Below are 24,734 nucleotides of genomic sequence, written 5' to 3' on the forward strand. Positions count from 1 at the left end.
CATAAATAAACTCCTATCCACAACACATCCATGACAGATGACTTCAAAATGTAACACTTGAGCAATGGAGTTCTATAACCTAAACAACAGCCTATATTATTGACAACAGATATCAATCTACTGGGGAGCACAAATATTGGGAGAAGCTTAAAATCTGTCATCAGATATTTTATGTCTGTAAGTGTACAAGAAATACATATAAATGTTAAACCTTTATGTGAACAGGCATTACTGCTGAAAAATTCCAGAGCTTACAGGTTAAGCATGTTTATATAGAAAAAAGTAAATGCTATAATAACAACTGTTCCAAATAGGTACAAGACATGTAAAAACAGATTATAAAACTAAATCTATATAGTACTTTCAATATATACTTGAATGATTTAATTACTCTTTTTAAGTGCACTGTGAATTACCATATCTATTTTATCAATGAGGAAAGCAGTATAATCAAGTACAGAAATGTCATTTAAGTCATGGGGACTCTATGACAGACATGGTGCTCCTGAATCAGTCAAAATAAATCCATGCAAACTTATTTTTTCACTCTTTTAAACAAAGCAAAAAAGGGCCCAGAAATGATAAACTGAACGAGAAATGTCTGCTGGGAATATTGTTCAGAAATGAGGAAAGTAAATTGTCTAAAGATGATCTTCACAGCTTAGTATCTGTGAACATACAGACTATACTAACGAAATGCATACAGCAACACCAAACCCAAGGAACTCTCCTGCTAAGCTGTACTGAGGTAAGAAGGAAGGGGCAAGGCCTTGTTGAAAGGAAGTTGCTGGCCTCTGTGTCCAGAAAACAAGACCTGTTATATGTCTCTTGGGCGCAGCAGCTACACATGCACTTGCCTATTACTACCCTGCAATAACACTACAAGATATGACTCCAAGCAGATTAGCAATTACTGCAGAGTGAGAGAATATAATGTGAAATAGGCAGGAGCACAAAGTATTTCTGTTTGATACTTAAGATATGGATAGGTGAAGGCTGCAGATTATAAGGACAGTGGAAAGGAGAGCTTTGATTTTGTCAAATATGGGACTATGAACTGAAACAAAAACCTGCTATGCAGAGATACGCAGAGAGAAAATAAATTCTTTTTAGCATCAGATGCTAAACCTGTATGATTTATGCATTGACTTAGGAAAACTCTCAACTAGTGTGAAGGAGGATGATATTGTACTACAGACAAGCAAAAATGGGGAAAAACTCATCTTGAAGGTTGTTTGCTTATTTTTGTTGGGGTTTTTTTGTTTTGTTGTTCCTTTTTTTTTTCCCTTGGGGGAAGACGAGGAGGAATAAAAAACAACAGCTGAGGAGACAAGAAAAATGGATCAGCCTGTAACATATCTTTGGTGATTACACATTGTTTTTCAAAACAGCTCAATGAGAAAAGACCTAAGTCAGTGGTAAAGGGAACATTTATCAAAACGATCTTAAAGAAAAAAGAAGTTACAAAAAGATGCATGTTTTGTGTACAAATGTATAGGTTGAAAAAGCAGCTGAAGTTAAGGATGGCATTTTAGATTTGATTCTGACTAGTTCAAAGGAATTTTAAAAAAGAAATATATTTTGAACGAAAACAATCACTGAAACAAAGAATTCCTATTTCCAAGGAAAAATGTTGAAGCTACAGAACAACTAAGTTTAAATCCCCTAGACAAAGAAAATTTCAGGAAACTGGTAGATAAGCCTCTGCTAAAATAAATTTTCCACAATACCTAAAACTGAAATTACATACATAACACCAAAAAATTCTGATGTGGAAGGAAGATAAAGTATAATAAAAATGTCAACGTGGTTGTAATCAGGAGCTCTTTCATAAACTCATGTAATCAAAAAGGAAATGTAAAAAGAAAAAAAGAGGAAGAGGACAGGACAATCCCTGATCATTTATTTAGCATTCCTCTGAAAATTTATGAAGGATAAGTGTGATTCCAGATGACTGGAAGATAATATTATGCGGTCTTAAATGGGGAAAAACATACTAAATGCATTTTAATCTAATCTTTACCTTTGATGTATGCAAGGATACTAGGAGAATTTATCAATCAGCTGATTTATTTATGGTTTATTAAGAACAAATAATTTCCTGTACACCTTCACCATTTTATTTATTTGTTCATTCATCCATGGCATAATCAGAATAGCGATCTTTTAACACAACAGTATGTACGGTTTGCATAGACTAAGAAAAATATGTAATAATATGATAAATGAATACATGAAGAGTTAAACCCTGGGGTTTTATAGCATATGGCAAAGGTTCATGACCAGATTGGGAACATTTTTAAGTGGGAGACTATATGGCTTGTTTCCTGAATTCTGCTGTATTAAGCATTTTGTTACCAACTTTGACAAAGAATCAGAAAATCCACAAAAAGACCTGACGTAACAACAAAGAATTGTAAGTATAGTGTGGGAGAATAATAATTCAAACAAGACAGACACCAGTCTTAAAATAATTAGAAGCACAGATATAAAGCAACAACAAGTGATTGCCAATTAGTAGGAGTAAGAGCCTGCAGAGTGGTTCTAGGAAGTACTGACAGAGCCTACAATCATTTTAGGGAGTTAAGATATAGCGTGAAACAACCTCAAGTAGTGTTGTGCGTTGTTGAGGCGTCACCCACAATCAAGGGCCCAGATTGGAATACCTCTTTCTAAGGAAGATGCAGGCAAATTGCAGGGAATCTACAGCAAGACAGCAACATTATACAAGATACAGATAACTGAACCAGTAAAGGAGCACTGAGAAGGCCAGTATGAGCTTCCAAAGCCTTCAAGAAAGGCTAGGTTTAAAATCAGGTATAATAAATCTAATTTGTAGCAAAGAAAATGATCCTATAATACACATGAAAATTCAACATTAAAACTATCAAAGACATAGAACGAGTTTTCCAAGGCATTTGCAGAATTCCACTCTCCTCAAAGAAAGGAGGATGCAAAACATGTAATAGGGATGTACCAGAATATGCCTACCTCAGTCTGTGCTTGAGGATGATTTAGTCTTCAGTTCCTTTCCAAACCCTGCTCTGAATATCTCAAACTATTTTACAAACATACAGTTGGAAATAGATGTGTTTTGAATAAAAAAGTACAAGACACATTAAGGTTTTGAGAGGAGGGGAATCAAAATGGCTCCACTGGGTTTTCACTTCTGGTTAAATTTTGCATTTCTGATGTTTCTAACAAAAATTCTGAGAAGTCTGTCAAAACATTACAGATGTTCTCCTAGGAAAAAAAAACCCAACACTTTCTACAGCTTTGCATTCATTGTCTGTAATCTACTTGAAGTATGACATGGGAAAGAATCTTGGAGTGTAATGGTACTACAACAGCACACTGTAAGTTAAAAATATGATATTTCTCACCTATTTTATGTCACAAAATAAAGAATAAATCAAACGATTTTAATTTCTGAGAAAAAAAGCCCCCTTAGGAACAATAGAATTACTTTTTCAGAATCTTCTAATCTATGGATTTTATTCATTTTTTTCTTTGCTTTTTATTCTTACATATAAAGATGGGAAATCCAGTGCTATACTGCACATGTATTGCTAGATAGACATGGGAGAAAAAATAAGAATCATCTAAGGGAAGTGTTATCTGCCTAATGAGTTTCTACCCAAATAGGAGTCAGTGAAAGAAGGAGCACAGATGCCTGTCCAGTACCAGCCACTGTTAGTCCAGTCTACTGATACCCCTTCAGAGGCTGTTTGCACTGCAGGATCTGGGAGGAAAACAGCAGCTGGATTTTGAAGGCCTACTGAGATGTGGAAAATTTAAAATTGGACTGACTGAAATTCCTCTGGAAATCCTGAGTTGAAAGTTCAAGGAGTCTGAGTATCAGATGGACCTATCATGTCTACTTGTCCTATCTTTCCATTTCTTTAGATTCACTTACAGTTGGAGACAGGTTACAGGGCTGAATGGACTGCTAGTCTTGAACCATTATGGCTGCCCTTGTGACTGGCATCTTGGAAGCTGAATGGCTGCTGAACATGATAGCTCTGGATAGATTTATGAAGGAACAGAAGTCCCTCTCAGTTTGCTAAGGCTGGCCTTTCTGTCAATTTAGGCATATTTTAAAATTCCCTTGTTATTGCTACAATACAAAAATACATACAGTAAGTTGACTGTAAGCAATTTGAATATGTATTCTGATTGTTGTTCCAGTTAAAGACCCTGCTGACATCTGGAGGTCAGCTGTTTCTAAAGCTTAAAGAAAAACAGTATTGGCAAATCTTTCCTGTTTGTGTTTGCCATGAAGAAAAAGGGGGAAAAAAATAAGGCAGAAAGAGAGAGCATATTCAAGAGAAGTGAAAAAAAAACCGAGAAAAAATAATTCTCTTACTGCAGAAGTAATAACATGAAACAAAATGTAGAAGCCTTCCTTCTTTAATATGAAATACAATGCACTGTACTTCCTAGAGACAAGTCTTTCCATTGAGTTGAACAAGTTCTCCCTGAGTACCATGCATTTTCCAACACTGGAAAATGCTACCTCTTTCCAAAGAAAATATTTTATTCTGAGGTTTCTTGCAGTTGTGGGAAAAAAATCCATAGTGAACAGCAACATGCTTCAAAACAACTGAATAACCCTACACAAACACAGAACTGAATAAATCTCATGTAAGCATGCTGTACACTCACTTGTAGAGCCCATCCCTGGTTATACAATACTGCTTTCTTGGCAGGTATCTCTATGCTGCCAATAGCATACCACACCTAACTTATTATTATTAGAAAAGGATACAGAATTCTTCTAGCTTCCTTTTCCCATTGTGCTCTTCAAATGCCACAGCACCATTATCAAGAGCTTCAACTAGTTTCTGCCTTCCACCACAGCAGTAAGCAATCAGTGAAGGAGGAAGAGGGCACACAGGGGTAGGGGATGTACTATAATGACTGCAGATCAGCAGGAGCAGCACAAAGTTGAAAGCACAGTAAGAAAGATCAGAAGGGGATAGAAATAGTAAAATACTACAAAAAAGTTATCAGATTAGGAAAATAGTCCCACATTTATGTTTAAATCCTGCTACAGAAGGATGACTAATACTCGACCTAAAATGTGAATAATGACACATTTACTGATCTCAAGTAGCTCAGTTAAGTAAAAACAACAGAAGCCAGAAAAGCATTTTCACAATGTCTGGTTATGATGAAATCATCTCAAACCAAATATTTGAAATTTGTAGTCAAGATAGCTAATGACTGAGCTGAAAAATGTGCAGTTCCACCAGATCTATCTGGAAGGATCTATTCTGCAAATATAAAGAGATTCCAGTAATTCTAGAAACATACAAAAATTCATAGTTCTTACAGAGTATGTAGAAAAATGCAGTACCTTAACAGGCCCTCTAACAATAGGCATGTCAAAACACACTTCTGGATCCAGTAGACAGGCTCTTTTCCACTGTTCTAAAGCTCATTTTTTAATTTATGTCTAGCAGTTAAAATGAGCCAGAAATGAACGAATAGCTAAACCAGATGAAGCTGATTTGCAGTGGGGGACAGGATAGGTTCTGTGTCTCTCTGAACTTTCTAAGACAGCAGCTAGTATAGAGATGGAGTCAGAGCATGCCAAGGGCTGGCTGTAAGAGCAAGTCCTTCTTACTAAATTCCTGCATTCTCGTCTTCCTTGTAAACTAGAAACATTTGGTTTCGAAGCATTGTCATCCCAGAATCAACTTATTTAACTGCCAAGCCCCACAGACTCACAAAAGGGAAGTTCCCCTCCTTATGCTCTCCCTCCCTGGCCCCCAGCAGACCTCAGCCTCTGCAGAAGCACATGCTGTAGTGAGAGGCAAAACTAGCTGTCTGGCAAAAAACTTTTTATTTCCAGCCTGTCCCCCCAGACAAATTTGGTCTTCACCACAGAATGAGACTGACAGCTCTGCCCTCCACCATGCATGATTAATTTGTTATGGGTGTCTAGTTTAGCCAAAGACGGATTTGAACAGAAAAAGCCCTTGTATACTTGCTATTTGATAAAGCTGCTTTAGTGTAGGTGGAACCTCCTTTATCAAATCATGGAAAGCAAGAGAACCAAGTCTCATTTTTAAATGTAATTTTTCCCATTATGGTAACCCTCCTGTGTATATCAAAACTGTTCATGTGAAAATATCTATGACAAGTATTTAATATTTAGATTTAGAACACAAATTGGAACTCAGAATTCCTTGCATTGCCCTAGATTGCCTTAAACCTATAGTAAGAGCTATTATGTACAGTACTCTTGAATAAAAGTTTTTGAAAAGTTGAGCTATCTGATTAAACTAAGCAGCTGAGATAAGAGCTGGTACCAGATTACGGCCCGAAACACAAGCATGCATATGGCTGACAAGGAATGTGAACTGTGTGTGCAGACAGGTTTTACAAAACTTTTTTTTTCCCCAGAAAGATGTGTAAGGGGAGAGAAGCAGATGGGGAGAAGACAAGCACCATATGAAGCTGACGGAAGACTGAAGGAAGCATATGTTGTGACATGAAGACTATAGCCCTGAAAAAAGCTAATGGTAAGTGCTGTTTTAAAGCGGCTTTGAATGCTACACTATGAAACACCCTGTTTGATTCTTCCTCAGTTCAAGGAAATAGGATGTTGCATATTCATTCTGAATAAGTGGCAATGCATCAAAGAAATATCTAACTCATCGATTTCTCATCTGAATGGGAAAAACCTGCAGGATTCCAGTTTTGGTATAATGCGGAAGTTTAAAAATGGGAAAACAGTATGTTTAGGATAAGCTATTACGAAGATACCTGTAAGTGTCAAATTGCCGAAATGAGGAAAACAGAACTAGTTTGGTTTAAGGGCATAAACAGGCTTTATAACAAACTAACAAGATTTATTTTGAAATCTATTATTTTTTTTGTCTGAGATATGTAGGCGAAAGTAAGATGATTCAATAATTTCGTTTTGCTGTATAGGAGTTGATGCTCACACCTGCAGGACATTGAGGAAAGAACTTTAGTTTTCACTTTGCCGTGAAGAGTATTTGTGAAAGGGGAAAGACGTTAAAAATTACAAAATTACAAGCAATACAAAATAAAAGGTTCTTTTTCAAACTCGTTTATCATTTTTAAGCAGAAGGAGATAAAAGAATGAAAAGGTTTCCAGACCAACTCTAACTGTACTGATTAATGTACGGACAGGGATAGGCTGCACAATGTAAATGCATTTGTATGTGTTTAGTCAGCTGGTGGAGCATTGCATATGATTAATTTCTCCTTTAAAAATTAATAGCAAATTAAGGTAATTGAAATGCAAGTCACTTATGATTTTGTTATTTGTAATTCAACTACCTCTATGTGACTATAATCTAACTTAGAATTGAAAATTTCATATGGCATTTTGCTGACTCACACCATTAAACTTCATTCTTGTTTCTTTAGACATTTTGAGAAGAGTATATAACATGAGCATGTATGTTGAAGAACTTAAAATCGTTCTTTAGCTTGAGGAGATACAAACACACACACATATATATATCAAATGCTTATCAGTAAAATGGTAGCTGCAGATTGTGAACGTGACAGAGAACTGAAGCTTTTAAGAATCACACTCATCTCCCCCTCCAGCAGTTTCATACCTGTCTTATCTATCTTGGATGTCAAAAGGCACTGCTACTGTCCAAGTATTTATCACATAGAAGTGGTTGCCTCTTTCTTCCCCTGCCCCTTCTGGGCCTGTGAACGATCTTCCTAATTCACCATGTCAAGACTGGTCTCCAGAGGTGGACAGGAGACCAGCAGTATGCTGTAAGAACTGTGGAACACTCTTCCCAACAGAAATGATGGAGTCACTACTCCAGAGGTCTAGAGGTCCGGAGTGTCAACATTTTCATTTATTTATTTATTCAATGTAACTGTATTCCAGTCAGGCTGTATCTCCTGGGGCACAGTGAAGCAGCACTGTAACGATGTGTCAGGAATCAAAAAGGAGACTTGGGGCCTGCTGTGCTGGCCAGGACCTAAGGTATGTAAAATCTGAGAACCCATCTCGATTTCCACCATATAAGAAGTACAGGAAGAACTACCTAAGTAACAATAGTTTTTGCCTTCTGTGCCTACATAGCTTAGTGAGACCCTCTGTACCTTCTGCACTTGAAGCCTTTTAAATCTGCCCAGCTAGAACCACTGAACTTGGTCCTTAACAAGGCTCAGAGGCTCTCCCACTGGGCATCTTTCCCCACCTGCTGCCATCCTAGGGCTTCTCATTCACAGTCTACTGGTTCTCATGACAGAAGATACACTTGCATGGCGGACTGCACAGCTGCCATGGCACACACAGTAAGACCTGCAGTGCAAGGCCATTTGCTTCCTGATCAGCACCTGCAAATGGGGAACCCCACTTGGAGACCTCATGCTGTCACAATTCTCCCTTTCTCCAGGTTAAGCAGTAGCCTGCAGCTAAAATGCAACCAGGCCAATGGCTGCACCTAACACAGTGAGCACTGAAATAGGAAAGCAGCACTGCAAGTAATTGAGAAGTGGACACATGCGGTAAGTGGCATGACAAGAATAAAATAAGAGTTCCTTTTGCTTGATGTAGGAAATTTCAGAGGTTTGTCACAGGTGTCAACCTGCTCATGGCCCATCAAAACCTTTCATGGGCTGAAAAGCAAAAAAAAAAAAACCCTGCAGCAGCGGTCTGTTGTATAGGATGCCATCAACAATTCAGGACAGGAAGGTTATCTGGCCCAAAGAAAAGAAGGTCTCCTGAAAAAGCTAGTGAGCAGGAACTGACTTTAGCCTGCAAAGTGCCTCCAGTCATTCACATACTGGAGCAACATTATTTAAAAATTCTAAGATACTAAAAGGGCTGAAAATTGCACTTATTTTCAAAGGTTCAAGTCTCCAGATACACAGCTTTAAGCCTGAACTAGAAATAACATTAACATCCATTATGGACTCAGGCTGTTTTGAATTAACAATATCACAATCTTCTATTTGTCATTTTTGTAATTTCCACCAGAACATCTCTGGTGCTAGACTACAGAGTTTCTGCAAGACTGAATATCCACACTTCCTACCCCCTTAAAAAAACGAATACATCTCCATCATAATTCAGGAAATAGTGATTCCTTTGGCAGATATAAGGATGATGAACATAAAATAATTCATTTTTTTTAACACTGTATAATTGCAAGAACAAAATAGAATTACAAAAAGAACAAACAGTATATGCGGTATTTATTAAACCTTTTCACTGACAATGTCAATTTTATTACTTGGCAACATTTCTAATATGCTTAACCCCTACATATATATTCAAGCTAAGTTCAAATAGATTTTTTTGAAAGAAAACTTTTATCTAGAGAAGTTATTTTATTAGTCTGTATTAATCCATCAGCCTCAACTAGATTTTTACTGAAAAGGTTTTTAAGAACTAAAATCTGACCTTCTGTTCTGCCTGACTTGGAGCAGACTTAAACAGGATTAATGTAGAAAATCAAGCTGTATGAATTTGGGTATCTGGGAGCAGAACTTCCTTGATTTGTCCTGTTTGAGTTATTCTACTCTGAATAAATAATCAAGTATTTGTGGATAGAATGCATAAACAAGAGAGAGACTTTGCAGTCTCTAGTTTTGCAGGCAGGGCACTTACATGGTAGACCCAGGTTCAAGACCTTGCTCTGAGTGAAGGAAAGGAGCAATTTCAGCTCAAGTCTTCCACATGGGGGTCAGCACCTTAGCCAATGGCTATTTTTGTGATTCAGAAGTCTTGGGTTTGTTTTTGTTTTGTTTTTTTTTTTTTTTTTTGTTCTGATTAAAACCTCAAATAGTATAATATCACTTACACACAGTAGAAATTATGTTTGATTTTTTATTTATTTATTTTTAATAGGCTTACCTGCAGAACTGAGCTGCACTTTGCTTATGTTCAGCTTTGTACATGCTACATTTAAGTACAATGTAAATTCTGCTTTAAGCACACATGTCTGGCACTGACTACTCTTTTGTTGTAGTTCAGTGGATCTTACCAGTTCATTACTTGCATGGAAAAGGGGATAAACAAAAGAAAGCATCAGACAGTGACTCAGTGACTTGGTTCTGCTGGTTATTCTAATAGTGACTCAGTCGGTAATACTAGACAAGTAATTTTGATTCTCGCTTTATTTCATGCTTCTTCTGTCGACATCTATAAAAGAAATCTCTACATGTCTCAATATCTCATTCAGAACACTTCACTCTAATACTGATAAGAGCCTCAAAAGCTACCAATATACCAACAGTAGAACTGCATTATAATCAACAAACATGTTAAAATAGTATGTTTGCATTCTCTAAGGAAGTTTTATCAATGAATCTTTAGCAAAGAGGACTTCTCAAGAGTCAGTTGAAGAAAAGACAGAGAAAATATATTTTAGGGATACTAGCTCCTAATACATTCATATTTCATTTATGCAATGACTGCTTCTCTTAAACTTTAAGATTTTAAACCCAGATATTTTACATTTGCAGCTTACCTATGAGAAACAGCTCCCCAGGCACCATGCTTATTTGTTAGTATGTTGAGTATCTTCTGTTTCAGCTGATTGGCTGTAACATGATCTCGATGCTTAGCAGCACTGATAAGATGATCACACATCTTCTCCTCCTCTCTTCTGTCAGCAGCATACTGAGCACACTGTGACTAGGAATGAAAGCACATTCACTTCATAAAAGACTGGCTATTTAGAATTGCTTTAAAATGGTGATTTACCAACACTCTTTAAACATGACAAGAATTCATTAAAATACTTCCAAGAGAAATAGGACACATCATTCAACTGAAAGAGTTCTGTTACTATATATTATCCATGAAGAAGCACAGGGTATCTAAAAACTGAAATATCAAAGGCTAAGACAACAGAACTGCAGTTAGAAACATTTAGCTAAATGTTTCTGTGTGTATACGTGTGACCACGGATATACCTTAAAAGATGATCTTTATTTGTAAAAGTTTCATGTGTTCTCAGGTATAAACTACAGATATAACACACATAGCATAATATAAAGGAAAGAATTATGTACAGCAGTTTTGACTTTTAGATGTCAATAAAACTTAAAAAGCTAGTTGATAATTTTATTACTATGGATGCTGAAGATAAACTCCTTTAACTGTGAAATTACTGACTACATGTTCTTTACCATAAGGGTGGTGAGGCACTGGAATGGGCTGCCCAAGGAAGTTGTGAATGTTCTATCCCTGGTGGTGTTCAAGGCCAGGTTGGACAGAGCCTTGGGTTACATGGTTTAGTGTGAGGTGTCCCTGCCCATGGCAGGGGGGTTGGAACTAGATGATCTTAACGTCCTTTCTAACCCTATTCTATGATTTTCTATTTCATATCATGACATGACAAATTTTCATAACATGCTACATTTCTAAAAAACGGTAATGGTTAAATGCTCAGCTTTTAAACTGAAAAAGAACTAATGTTCTCATCATGCTTCCTTTAAGAGATAACTACCTCAAAAAAATGCTGTGACTATTGACCATGCAAATTTGTTTCCAAAACTGTTAAAACTCTACAATGTACTTTAGCTCTGATAAATCCTTTATGTGTAATAAGCACAATGTAATTTTCCCATGTTTTTCTCAAAATAATCTCAAGTTCGAATCAATTTCTCCTCCTTGTAAAGATAATTTAAAAATGTCTAAATAAAGCAAATGTAGCAATATTAAAATAATTTAAATAAATCTGTTATACATATTGTTTTCTAGGTATAAATTAGAAAGGCGAGATAATTCTCAAAACTGTTATTTTTAAAATCACCTTTTAAGAGACATTTTTGAATGCAGTTATTGTGCACCATTTAAGAACATTTAGCCAACACTCAATGCTGTAACACAGTGCTGACTAGAATCCTACTTTCTAGTATTCAAAAGAACAATTAAAAATAAGTTAACCTCATGCTAAATTGTAGTTTATTGTTCATATTTCTGCACACTACCTTGTTAGTACAGATCACATTAGCATTCAGTAAGATTTCAGTAGTGGTCTTTCCACTGTGTTACAGCATTATTTCAAGTAATCTATCTGGAAAAGAGCAATCATTACACTTCTTCATAAAGGGTTAATTCATTTTTCAATTTATCTTCTTGTACAGGGAAGCACCAATTAGTACAATGATATGCCTTAGTAATGAGGTTAATATTTCAACAGCTCATTGGACAGTAAAATTAAATTTTCATTTTTCTTCCTGAACAATTACAAAGGTTAACAAAATGAAAGTTAACTGTGGGAGGAATTTCCCTGGCCCTGACTGCAACTGGAGTCACAGGATAAAATTCAGATGCTGATCCATGGCCTCCCCACTATGCAGGAGACACAGCCACTCAGTGCAGCTTGGTCCAAATAAATTCACCCATCATGATTCAATTAAAATTTAAAAGGTAAAAATAAAATAGCCACTCACTTCTCTGATTGAGAGCAGCGATTAACATGTACTAAACCCCAGAATATATACCAATACAGCTTATTAAAACAAAATGACAGATTTACAATTATGCAACAGAAAACTACCAGAAATCTTTGTCCCCACTACTTTCAAGTAGGATAAATAATAAAATGTTCAGTTATATACCTACCATTATTAAAGACAATATATAAAACATTCTTTCAGACTTTAACCATCACTTTACTTAAATATATCTGAATTTCGTATTTTACACAGGCTACACTTCATAATTTTCTTTTATGACTTGCAGATTTTATCTTACTCATCTAAAATGTGTACCTGAGGTTCTTCATGTGACAAATATAATAGAAGTTTTCATATATGAAAAATATTTTTGTTTCTTTACCAGACAATAAGACCGACTTAAGGCTATTCCTTTAGGGAATTTAGTTAATATTCTAAATCCTATTTGCTAACAGAAGCTGAAAGTTAATTGAATATTCTCATTTTGTCTAGAGTTCTGACAGATCTTATACCTCAATGTATTCTTCAAAGAGCAGATAAGTCAATCTTCTATTGTCATCTTAGGTTACTGCATGATGCTTTGATAAATATCAAATGTTATGCATTGTTGAGGCAATATGAAACTTCTCTCTGACACACATTTAATTGTAAATGTGATTTTATCTAAGTTCAAAATATCCGGTATATGCTTGGTAATAAAGTTGTTGCAATCCCATATGACAAGTGTCTGCTGTCTGCTCTGACAAAATGAAGTGAAGGTTATGTGTATTCAAAATGACAACAGATAGCTCTGTGTCTCACACTTTTCAGATATGTCAAGGAGCACAAAAACTAGTACATCAAAGTGCACATTTAAGAGAGCTGTTTCAAGGAGATAAAAACCTAATCAAAAGTGAGATTACTGGATCCTATTTCTAGCCACCAGGTGCTTGTTGGCATTTCCTGACAGTTGAATAAATTGATATAGCTATTTATTATCATCATCAATACTAAGTCAGTCTATCTTAAAAATAATGTTAGGTCATTTGAGCATTAAAACACTTAGAAATGCAAGTCTGTGCATATATGCTTACATGTACACAAATATATGCAAGCACAGGCAGGTTTGGAAATAAAAACTAGTGATGCTGAAAGGTTGTATAAGGTAAAAATGCAAACCCATGTTTGATAAAGTCATGTCCAGAATGAAATTTTAGCTTTACTCCATAATTTTTGCATGAAAGTTTTTGAATAGGAACAGAATTAATAATGAAGAAATAATAAAAGCCCTGTTAAACTGAGCACATTTTAAAAATCAGGGGGTTGCATATTTCTATAATTTTCAAGCAGTATAATTTAAATCGCATACTGCAACACTCATTGATGAAAAAAACAACCGAATGTTGACTGCTTTTGGGAGTAAGAATTATAGTCATGAAAGAGTTATGGGAGTCAGATGCTCTGTTATTTCTTCCAATACTTAAGAGGACATTTTAACCACAATCTTACTCTAAATAATTAATGATTCCTGACTAGAAAGATATGCAATATCATATTTCAATATATAAATTATAGCAAGTAAATGTTCTAAGTGCTCCTAAATGCAAAGTGCTCTATCAAAATTACCTTAAAATACTAATTCCGTTTAACAAAACATTTCTATTTCTTATTTTTTGTGAACTGCCTTAAGTGTATTGCTTTTCTTTCTTACTAAACTCATATATACTGCTGATAAAATCCAACAAAAATAATTGCTAATGTGATTTTCATTACTATTCACAATAAAACAGAAAAGTTGTTTGTGAACCTAAGGGTCTACCATATAAGTTTAGACATTCTGATTAAGGGATTTCTTCAAACTGTAAATATTTTCATAAATTTAAGTGAGGAGATTAGAAATTAAACCCATTCCTTGTGTTTGACATTTACCAAAGCTTTTAAAAACTAGTTTTGAAATGCCTTTAATGTAAATTTCTTTCTTGGAAGAAAAAAAAAAACAATCTTTATTGTATGGGGTTACAGTCAAAGTGACAACTGAGTGAAAACAGAGAACCAGAAATGCATCAACTCTCAGGCTTACCTCGAACTCAGCATGCTTGTGGACATCTTCAGCTCTTTGTCGGTTCAAAATAAATTCAGCTTCATTCGCAACACGCACTATATGGTCTTTCATTGCATGACACAATAATCTAAAACATATAAAGGTTGATTTTTATTTTTCATTTGATATACTTTGAACAACCTATTTCAGAAGACTTAAAATGGAAGAATTAAAATTAATGAAACTTCTGCAATGCAATTGCCAAATTAATTGGCATCAAAAATGTTATTCTACCCAAAATTTACTGCATTTGTGAAAATACAAACAAATCATGTTATATGGAAAAAGCTTGCTATTTATTATTGAAGAGAAAAGCTCCTTATGAAAGTTTTAGATTTCAAGTATGTTTTTAACAGCAGTCTCAATATGAATATGAATTCTACACTATCATTAAAAAAATCTAGACATCTGCTTAAACTCCTATTTCAAAGTCTTAAAAAGCCACATCAATGAGACTGAATCAACTTAAACTGTCTTCGATGTTACCCAAGAAAGTCTGCAGGTGTTTCCATGCCGTACCCCAGCACATCATTCTAGTGGGTAGCCCCTGTGTTACTGCAAACCATTTGACCTAAACAGGCAAAAGAGTAATAATAGGTGGAACAGGAATCAAACAGGCTTGAGGGAAGACCTGGAGTAAGTGCTGTGTGGGATGAATTAAGACATTCTGATCTAGCGTCATATTAGCTTTGAAAGGAAAGCTACTACAAGGACAGGGAAGCAATGCCTTAGAGGTTTTTGCAAAGGAATTTGCTCATGTGTTTGCCGTACTTGCTCAAGGAAACTTGTTACTATTTCGAAATATAAAAATACTACTTAACAATAATTTTTTCATACTGATTTTTATTTATAAAGGAAAGTTATCCTGCATTCTCAAACTATATTTTTACTAAGCAAAAGATGGTGAAAAATGCTATTGTTATTGTATCTGGTTTAAATCATAGCCAGATAACTCTGATTCGATCTCAAATTCATATAGACACAGCACAACTCTCTATACTGTCCTAATGGGGTTACACCTCATGACATGCTTGGCAATGTTCTCATCTTTTGAATACTTACCAATTTATCTAAATCCTTACAAACTCAACCATATGCATGGCATAAGACAAAATTAAAAAAAAAAAAAAAAAGGTGAAATGAAAGAAAAAAACTCATATTTCTCTTGCGCAAGAAAAAGTGCTTACTTTTTTGGTGCTTACTATCTTTTGGATTCTCATAGAAAAAAAAAAAAAAAAAGAAATTGTTCAGAAAGGATCCCAAACCAGGAAAAATCTCACACTCAGTAGTATCAAAGGCTAACAATATATCAAAAAAATAGCTGTCTCCCTTCACACACTGCAAATAAGACAAGGGAACAAGAACTTCTAGGACAGCAAATTCATTCCTTCACCCAGCCACATAATACAAACTCTTTCATAAACTATTTTTAGTTTATAAAAGGCATTTTCATGAAATCTAGCTCATGAAATGCATCTTCAGTTTATGAAAATGTGATGAGGTCGCTTTTCTCAGGCACAGGTTTGGCGGGTCCTCTGAAGGTTAAAACCCTCATACTTTCCAATACAAAAGTATTCTTCAGCAGTCTTTACTGTTTCATTTTATGCAAATGTTGCCTTTAAGTTTACATAATTCTTCTTCCTTCTGTTGACTTTCTGATATTACATCTATTTGTATTTTAATAGGCTAAGTAAATCAGGTCTCTGACTTTCCTTGTGTGGCAAACCAGTTACTAAAAGAGATTGCCTTTTGGGCTTTTACTAAGTTCATATGCTGATTTTACCTCTTCTGCAAATGCACAGCTTAAACTGTCAGCAGTATTCCAGACAAGTTCCAGTCAATATTTACATAGTAATATTAATGTTGCCTTATTTCAATGGAAATACCTTTTCGGATGCAGTGCTAGAATTGTGTTTTCCTTTCTCTTAGCCCTATAGTCTGAGTTTGCACAAGAAAATTTCAGTGTCAGATTGGTCCTTTACCTCCTCATACATTTCCAAAACATGAACCAACATTCTCTAGCACATATTCTCAAAGAGAAGGAACTCCATGTACTGTTATGCTGTAAAATATTTACATATCATATTACATTGTATAATATTTATATTAATGCAAGTTTGAAACCCATCCATTATCTCCTGATTCATATTTCAGTCATCTGCCCAACTATGTTTCCCATGCACAGAATTTTACAGAGCACTCCCTTCTGGAGAAAAATCTATCCTCTGCATCTTTTGCAAACTATCACCCTGTACTACAGTGACCAATCCAAGTAAGAAGGAGCTTGAGGCACAAAATGCTAAAGAGAGGGAAGATTTTAAATTTGAAAGCAATGCCATTTTTATTCTCCTTTGGAAATAAAACATGTTATTTAGTGATACCTCCTTTTCACTGAACATTTTTTGTGACTGAATTATAACCACTGCTCTCATTCACCCTTGTAAATCCTCATCCTGCCTTATCAAGCCCCACTCACTAAAGACCTAGTAGATAGACTGATGTTGAGAGTGTTGAATCAGGCCTTCTGGTCATTCTTATTAATCTTTCTACAAGCAGTCCCCCCAGAGGGCTAAGGAGTCGAATGAGAAGTGTCACCACAGGCTTGGTGTACTTTTTATACTGTTTTCCACTACTTCATGATATACCAAAAGAAAAAATACACTGACCTAGAATAACATTTGGCTTTATCCTATGTAACCATTTCTTCAATTGCACCACTGAAACTCCTACCAGAATGGAAGCCAAGCGTGCTTCTGTGTCCTTCCCTAGCTGAGCTGATCTGAAGCATGAACTAATGACCAGAAAAAATCATCCTTGTTCAGTGGCAATTCTTAGTGCATAAGGTAGTAACTGAACACTGACTTGTTAGCTTATGGTTTCTCTTTACCAAGACAAGCTTGATTTCTATTAATGCCCACAAATTATGAACCACAGTTAAAGCTCCCTTACTAGGAAATCGGTCTGATTTAGTTTTAGACTGATTCAAAGAACAGTCAGTAAGGAATCCACCAACAAAGCAGTCTTAAATCACTTGTGACTCAAATCCTGGCACACTTCTAGGGAGTAATTAGCTTTCTGTATAGGTAACTGAACTTTCCAGCTGAGCATAAGGAATATGGAAGCATGACAGGACTTGAGTATCTGTAGGAATAAGAGTAAACAGCAGGCTCTCCTTTACCAAAAAATGAAGTCTCAGACTTCTGAGTGAAAGCAGACTAGGCAAAAGTACATATCTGGACGTGCTGATTCAGAAACACAAGATATTTTCAAATGTTGCAAATGAGCAGGTAAGAAACTATTTTATATCTATCTGCTTGCTTTCCTGAACTCTGTCCTCAGCAAGGTTGCTTTAGAAGTCTATAGAGTGCTTACAGGTTAAACTAAATTGTGAAAAAGTATATGCAATCAGTCAGAAGCCCCTGTTTTTCATATACTGAGGTTTAAAAAGGTCGGGTCATGGAAGCCAACATTCTAAAAAGTCATTCAGGTAAATAACCAGAGGCTGGGATAATTTTTATTTTGTTTTGTTTAGAGTTTTGGAATTAAGTCGGTGATAAGACTATATCCAAACTGTCTTTGAAACATGTAAAAAGCATAAAATATTTGCAACACATTTAGATGTGGATTGGAATAGACTGCTGGACTGTGACAAACTCTGGTATATGCAAACCTATCAGAACTGAAGGATGAAAACTTCTATCTCACTAACTACTCTGACCTGACTTTGCTATCCTGCAGTCAGTTCTTCTGAGTAATAATCTCACACAGAGAGAAAGAGGGCTTCTAGCAGTTATGCTGCTAGATAAAACAATTGTGCTTATGTTACCCAATCTTTCTTTTATTTAAGATAAACTAAAAAAGCAGATCATTCCAAAGCAGCTATTTTCAAAACAGATTACAGAATGAACATTTGTTATAATTTAGCTAAGGTCTTGCTTCCTCTACTCATTCCAGAAGTTCTGCCAACTCATATGTCCAGGCAAACAGATGTTTCTCTGACTTACTTTCATCAGATGCCCATAGCTTAATTTTTCCAAGAAGCAGCCTGGAAATATGCCACTTTTTCACCAAACACAGTTGTTTTGACAACTATTACTCTTAATGGCATTCATAAGAAAAGAAACCTATTGTTGCACTTGGTATCTATAATAGGATTCAGAAACTGGTTTCACTTGAAGAGTTTGAAGTTCTGTAAGTACTGCTATAAATACTTTGAAAGTAAACTCCTATAAACTTGGGAAGGTAATGTCTAACACAGGGTTCTGATTTCTAGCAAAAGGATAATGATGAAGAACTTACTAGAGAAAAGTTTGAAATTATAGCATGCAAAGACTGGCCACTGGACTACAATATGAGCATATTGGCAAGATAAACTTCAGGAAGGGTAACTAATGTTTCAGAAATGCCACAAAAGCTATAGCAGATTCAGTGAAACTCATAGTTGACTACAGAGTGAACTACAGAGCTGTCCACTCCTATGAAGCTGCAAGAAGTTTCCACTATGTCCAGTAGAGCCAATGACAGCCTGTTCCAAGAGGGACCCACTGCTGGCCACAGCTGAGCCCATCAGTGATGGTGGTAGCATCTCTAGGATAACATAGTTAAGAAAAGGAAAAAGTTACTGCACAGGAACATTTGCAGCCAGATAAAGAAATGAGAATATGTGAGAAACAACTCCACAGATCTCAAGGTCTATAAAACAGCCACTCACAGTTGATACAGGATTCCTCCAATCAAAAGTTACACTTGGTAAGGGTGGCAATACAGAAACAGAATTTTGTTACATCTGTTACAAACAGAATAATCGAACATATTTATAATATGTATATATATATTTATAATATGTATAAATAAAATATTTATATACTGTAATATATAAATTATATATATTGTAGCTGAGTGCTACTGTTTCCCCAGTGTTATTTTCCACGTGGATTTGCATATACTGGATTTTTCACATCAGACGAATCCTTTGCAAGTTATTCTGCTAGCCCTCAGCTACATACTATCCATGAGGTCTGAAGACCAAGTATCTTGCATTCTTGGATGATTCAGATGAGATCCCTTTCTGACCTCAAGGTTCCCGTGATCAAGGTCATTGTCAAGATGGAAACAAGAAACAGCATCCTATCTCCATCCTTCTTGGACTGAAGCACTAATCAAGTGTTTCAAAGGGTATCCAGGGATCCAACTGTAAATGCACGTCATAAATCAAATATGGCAAATGGCACCACAGATATACAGGGCCTGAACATTTAAGTATTGCAGACAGTGAATAATGACTGTGAGCTCATTTACCACAAACCAAACATATCAGAACTGCCAAACTGCAACAGAGGATGTCCAAAAGAAAATTTTCTGCAGTTACAAAGAATCCTAGTTGAGGTAACATGGAAAGAATGTAAGTCTTTATTAGTCTCCTTTCAGGATTTAATCAGCAATTCATCTAAATTTAAACAAACACAAATTTCCAGTTTATTTAAACATTCTGCTACTCTTCCCAGGAAATTAGTGAAACCTCTGAACAAAACAAGGTTTAAAAGAAAAAGGCCTCCTGTGAATTTTAAGTATGCTTGGATGACCAGTTAGGTGGCTACGCAAAAGTATATATTTTCATGGCTAAACACAGAAAGCAGATTTAGGCACAGAGATGAAATTAAAGAAACAAAGTTTACAATTTTAAATCTGAGATGAAAAATACTTTAATGTTTCCTCAAATTTAAATTATGATCAGACTACTCCTGCTATTTAAAATGAAGAAATTCTTTAAAAAGTAAATTATTTTAAATGCAAGGACAATGTAAACTTTTTAAGAGGTGAGTGTTGTGAAAACATAAAAGGGGAAGGAAATGGAAGATGAGGATAATAATCCAATTCTGAAAGACTAATGGATAATGATCTGTAACATCCATTTCTTAGGGAGGGCAGACACATGGGATACTCCACCTGAAGAGGTCATCCAGGTGGAGTACCACCAATTACCCACAGCCCTCGGAGCCCCATTATGTAGCCAGTTTTCTACATATTTAGTTGTCCATCTGTTCAGAATATAGCATTCTAACTGATACATTTGTGGGACACACTGTGGAAAACTTCCCAATGTGAAAGTTAATGATGTTCATTGCTCTCCTCATGTCCACAAATATAGTTGTTGCATTATAAAAGGCAAACAGGCTGGTCAGATTTACATAAGCTAAACCATTCCTATGTTTATTCTCAATTACATTCTCCTTCATGTGGCCAGAAATGTGTTCCTAAATGACTTCCTACATGGTTTTCCAAGGGACAGAAGAAAAGCTGATCAGTTTATAGTTCTCTGGCTTTTGTGGACTAATTTAAAGATGGGTGCAACATTTGCCTTTCTCCAGGCACCTGTGACCTGCCCCAGTTTCCTCGACCTTTCAGAGATAATAGTGAACAGCCTTGCAAGCACTTTCCCTACCATCAGATGTAGCCCACCAGTATTACAGATCTCAAGGAATTCTTGACTCAATCTTCATCCACTGCTGGTTGTTCTCCTTGAACTCTTTCACTAAATACAGAGGCTTGAGAAACCTTGGTGAAGACTGAGGCAAATAAGGCATTGAGCTTACCTGTCACTAAATCATCCATCCTGTTCAGCAACCGGCCACTGCCCCTGACAGACACTGAATGAGTGATCTGTAAGAAACCCTCACTATGCTGTTACCCTTACTGGACTCTCATCCTGTCCTCCAAGTTATCAACCAGACTGTCATCCTTCCCACTGAGGAGCTGCACACAACTCAGCTGATTCTCCAGAGAGAATGCAACATAATCACAGAACAGTTGAGGTTGGAAGGGGCCACTGGGGATCATCTAGTCCAACCTCCCTGCTCAAGCAGGGTCACTGAGAACACATTACTAAGGAATGTGTCCAGACAGGTCTTGAATACCTCCAGGGGAAAAGACTTCTCTGCCTGTCTTTCCTGAGGAACTTATATCTGACCATTGCAGCACTTCTGTCGGGTAGTGCAGGCTGTTGCACCAAATCTCATTCATTCCAGTGATGTCATAGTTTTGTGATAGCATGTGGAATAATTTCTACTGCTAGTTTCATTGCTAGAAATGAAATGTATGCTTCAAATGCTGTATGCATTTGTGTACATACTTACTTGAGGTGGGTGTTCTTATCTTTATCTGTTGTTCCTGTCACCCTACACCCTTTTCTTTTGACCTTATCCATCACCACTCCACTTAAATGTGGGTTATAATCTCCCTCCCACATCATTCCTGGAGAACTCTTTTCATGTCTCCTTTTACAGCCAATATGGCAGATGCATCCAGCTCTTAAATTAAGAAGTCTACTTACATGTATACCCAAATGTAAATCTGTAATCCTAATTAAGCTTCTATCAGTAAAGCTCTTGACATATGTGATAAACTCAACATCACATATTCATAGCATGAGTGATTAAAAAGAAGCATAAAGCTCAAGATCACAACCAGGATATCTCTAAATTTTTCAGGTATATTATAGTGTTATTGTACAATTCCAAATTAAATATCTTCACATATGTTTCCCTTGAAAGTATTTAAATCTAGAGGCAGATACTCTTTTTATACTAAAACCTGTTATAACACTTCCTACTTTTAGAAAGCTGCATCAGAGTGTTTGTATGGTGAATTCTACAAATGTGTCATTCAGACCTTCCTAAGAAAACATCTAAAACAAAGAAACAAAACCTGGAAATAAGCACAGTTAGTAAAGTGATTTAAAATTAAAATGTAATTTATTACGGTGACAGGAATATAGACTTTTTTTAAGTACAATTAAACTGAAATATTTCAGAACATTTCTAATAAGTTAAAGATTAGAAAGGCACCTGAATTATTTAATGGAGAAACAACAAAAGTAATCAGAAAATCACCTTTTAGTTTCCATGTATTAAACCAGATAGACTTCTGCATGAACATATTAAAAACTCTTTTTCTCTGCATTGCATCTAAACCTTTGCCTCCACACTCAAAAAAAAAAGCTTTCACAAAACTGTTGATTTATTACCCAAGTCTCTCAAACTCTTAGCCAGAAAGTCCTTCAAAATATTCTTAGTCTACATTTTGCTTTTAATAATTTAAAATTCATTCATTATTGCACAGCGATTATATGCAATTTTACAACCCATTAACCCTGCTTTGTTTTAATTATAAAGATCCTTTGTTAGATTCCTTTAAATGATTCAGTTTATAATTTCAGGTTATCCTAGGGAGCACTTTAATTCAGCTGCACATTCATCAACTGTTTATGTCCTGTTAATTGTTGACAACTGCACAATTGCATTCTCTAGCTATGATTGATGAATTGCATTCACAAGTTTAGCTATTAAGTAGAATAAATATTTATAACAATTTCCAGTTAAAGGATTATCTTTATACCCAAAAGGGTAAATTAAAAACAAATGGGCTGATTGCAGAGAAAAGCACTCTAGCAATGTGTACACACTTGTTCTAAAACACCTTTCTGACAGAAGTATATGAAGGAACATGTGCCTAAGTACAGTTTGATTAGACATTCCTTTGATCAGATTTAAGCAGCAGTTCTTAAATATTACTTTGTTTGAAAAGTTATTGTTAGAAGAGAGTAGAAAGTCCACTGATATGTTAATATCTGACTGCTAAAAATATGCAGATACAGGATTTGTTCAGAATGAGCATTTTATTAATAGTGAGCATGCAATCATATATGACCTTACTAGCCTGGCTGAGAAAATAATAAAGGTCAGAATGGGATTGTATATTGCTATCTGAGAACAAAAGCTGTAAACTTTCTATTATTATTCAGTCTATTGCCAGGTAATATTTATTGTATAATAGTTGTGCACATAATATTGTGCAGTAAATGACCTACTCAGGTAAGCCCTATTATGGTGTAAAAACTCATACTGCATTGCCACTTTGTAGCAAGAAGAATTTCCAAAGAGGACTACATTTCACATTGCTATACTGCAGTGTAACTTCAGTGTGCACAGTGAACCTAGTGAGAATGTATAGCAACCAAAAATTGGGTAATAAGCTACATGTCCCTGTTCTGCAGATACTCATCTTCCTATATTCCTATACTCTGATGTTTTCTAAACTTCATTTTAAATAAATGCATGATTTAACCAGCGAAATATCAGCCAGACAAAAAAAAAAAAAAATCCTATACTAAAGAACAGATTTGATCCTTTGGTGATGATGTACTACTGGTGAAAAAAATCACATATAAAATGATAACAGCTCTTCAACAGGCTTATAGCTATATATGTGTTTCTTTTTTTCAGTTGCACATATCAAGACATCTAGATTCAAATGATTTTAATGTACTAGCCAATACGAGTCACACACATTACACAAGCAGCTCTGCTTGTCTGTGGCATTCCACTACCAGGAAGCCCAAAGAGTGCCCCCTTGGCTGCCCAGCTTGCTGGCTGGGAGTATCAACAAACATTGCACAGAGCAGAAGACAGATACAACATTAAAATTACTTAAGGATTAATAATAAAGTATCTTAACAATTTGCAAAGCAAAGCAGCTCTTATAAATATAATATCCTGTGTGTTTTACAGGACTCAAACTGGACCAGAAATTTTAGATAAAATAATCTTTCATGAAATGATAGAATAAAGAAGTGCATCTGTACAATGAACATGGTGCTTCTAAAACAGATGGAGCAGCAGATGGGTTTACAGATTGGGCTCCCTGGACTGTGTGGGTAAAACAACCTTGCTGCTCTGGAAAAATGGTGGTTCAATTCTCAAATAAACCCAAGCCTATATACAGTTCATGGCAGCAATATTTCCTTCTGTCAATAAACAAAATTTTCTGCATTTACACATTTGCAAATTGAATATTTACTATATAAAGTAACTATACAACAAACCGCTTAATTAAAATGGCTTTTTCACAATCTTTTTGGAACAGATGGTGAGGAAGCTTTATCACCCAATGGAATAAATGCAAAATGACTACTTGTTCAAAAGGTTTAAAATTAATTACCTTCCTTCATTGATCAGCTCAATAAATGCAAGTCCTGCATTCTTCTGAATAGAATTTTGCCATTCCTAAGAAGATAAAATATAACATGATCAAAACTCAAGGATTTTAAACAACATTTCTGATGCTGACCCTGATAACTTCCCTAAGGAGCTTGAACTTAGGCTGAACTTCTTACCGTAATGCCTAAAAAAACCCAAACCAAACCAAAACTCTTTTTTTTTTTCCCCAAATAAGT

At 35.6% G+C, this 24,734-nt stretch overlaps 1 protein-coding gene across 3 annotated transcripts in view; it reads right to left on the minus strand.

Annotated features, from left to right (window-relative positions):
• Positions 1–24,734, minus strand: part of NBEA (neurobeachin) — a 510,937-nt gene that overhangs the window by 227,463 nt on the left and 258,740 nt on the right. For all 3 annotated transcript variants that reach the window (XM_065678397.1, XM_065678396.1, XM_065678395.1), the window contains 3 exons: positions 24,500–24,564; positions 14,483–14,591; positions 10,485–10,651 (listed from right to left, as the gene is read on the minus strand). In XM_065678397.1, the coding sequence (XP_065534469.1) occupies positions 10,485–10,651; positions 14,483–14,591; positions 24,500–24,564 (341 nt within the window). The remainder of the gene's footprint in view (positions 1–10,484; positions 10,652–14,482; positions 14,592–24,499; positions 24,565–24,734) is intronic.

This window comes from Lathamus discolor, chromosome 4 (genome assembly GCF_037157495.1).
Source record: "Lathamus discolor isolate bLatDis1 chromosome 4, bLatDis1.hap1, whole genome shotgun sequence".
Taxonomy (NCBI): domain Eukaryota; kingdom Metazoa; phylum Chordata; class Aves; order Psittaciformes; family Psittacidae; genus Lathamus; species Lathamus discolor.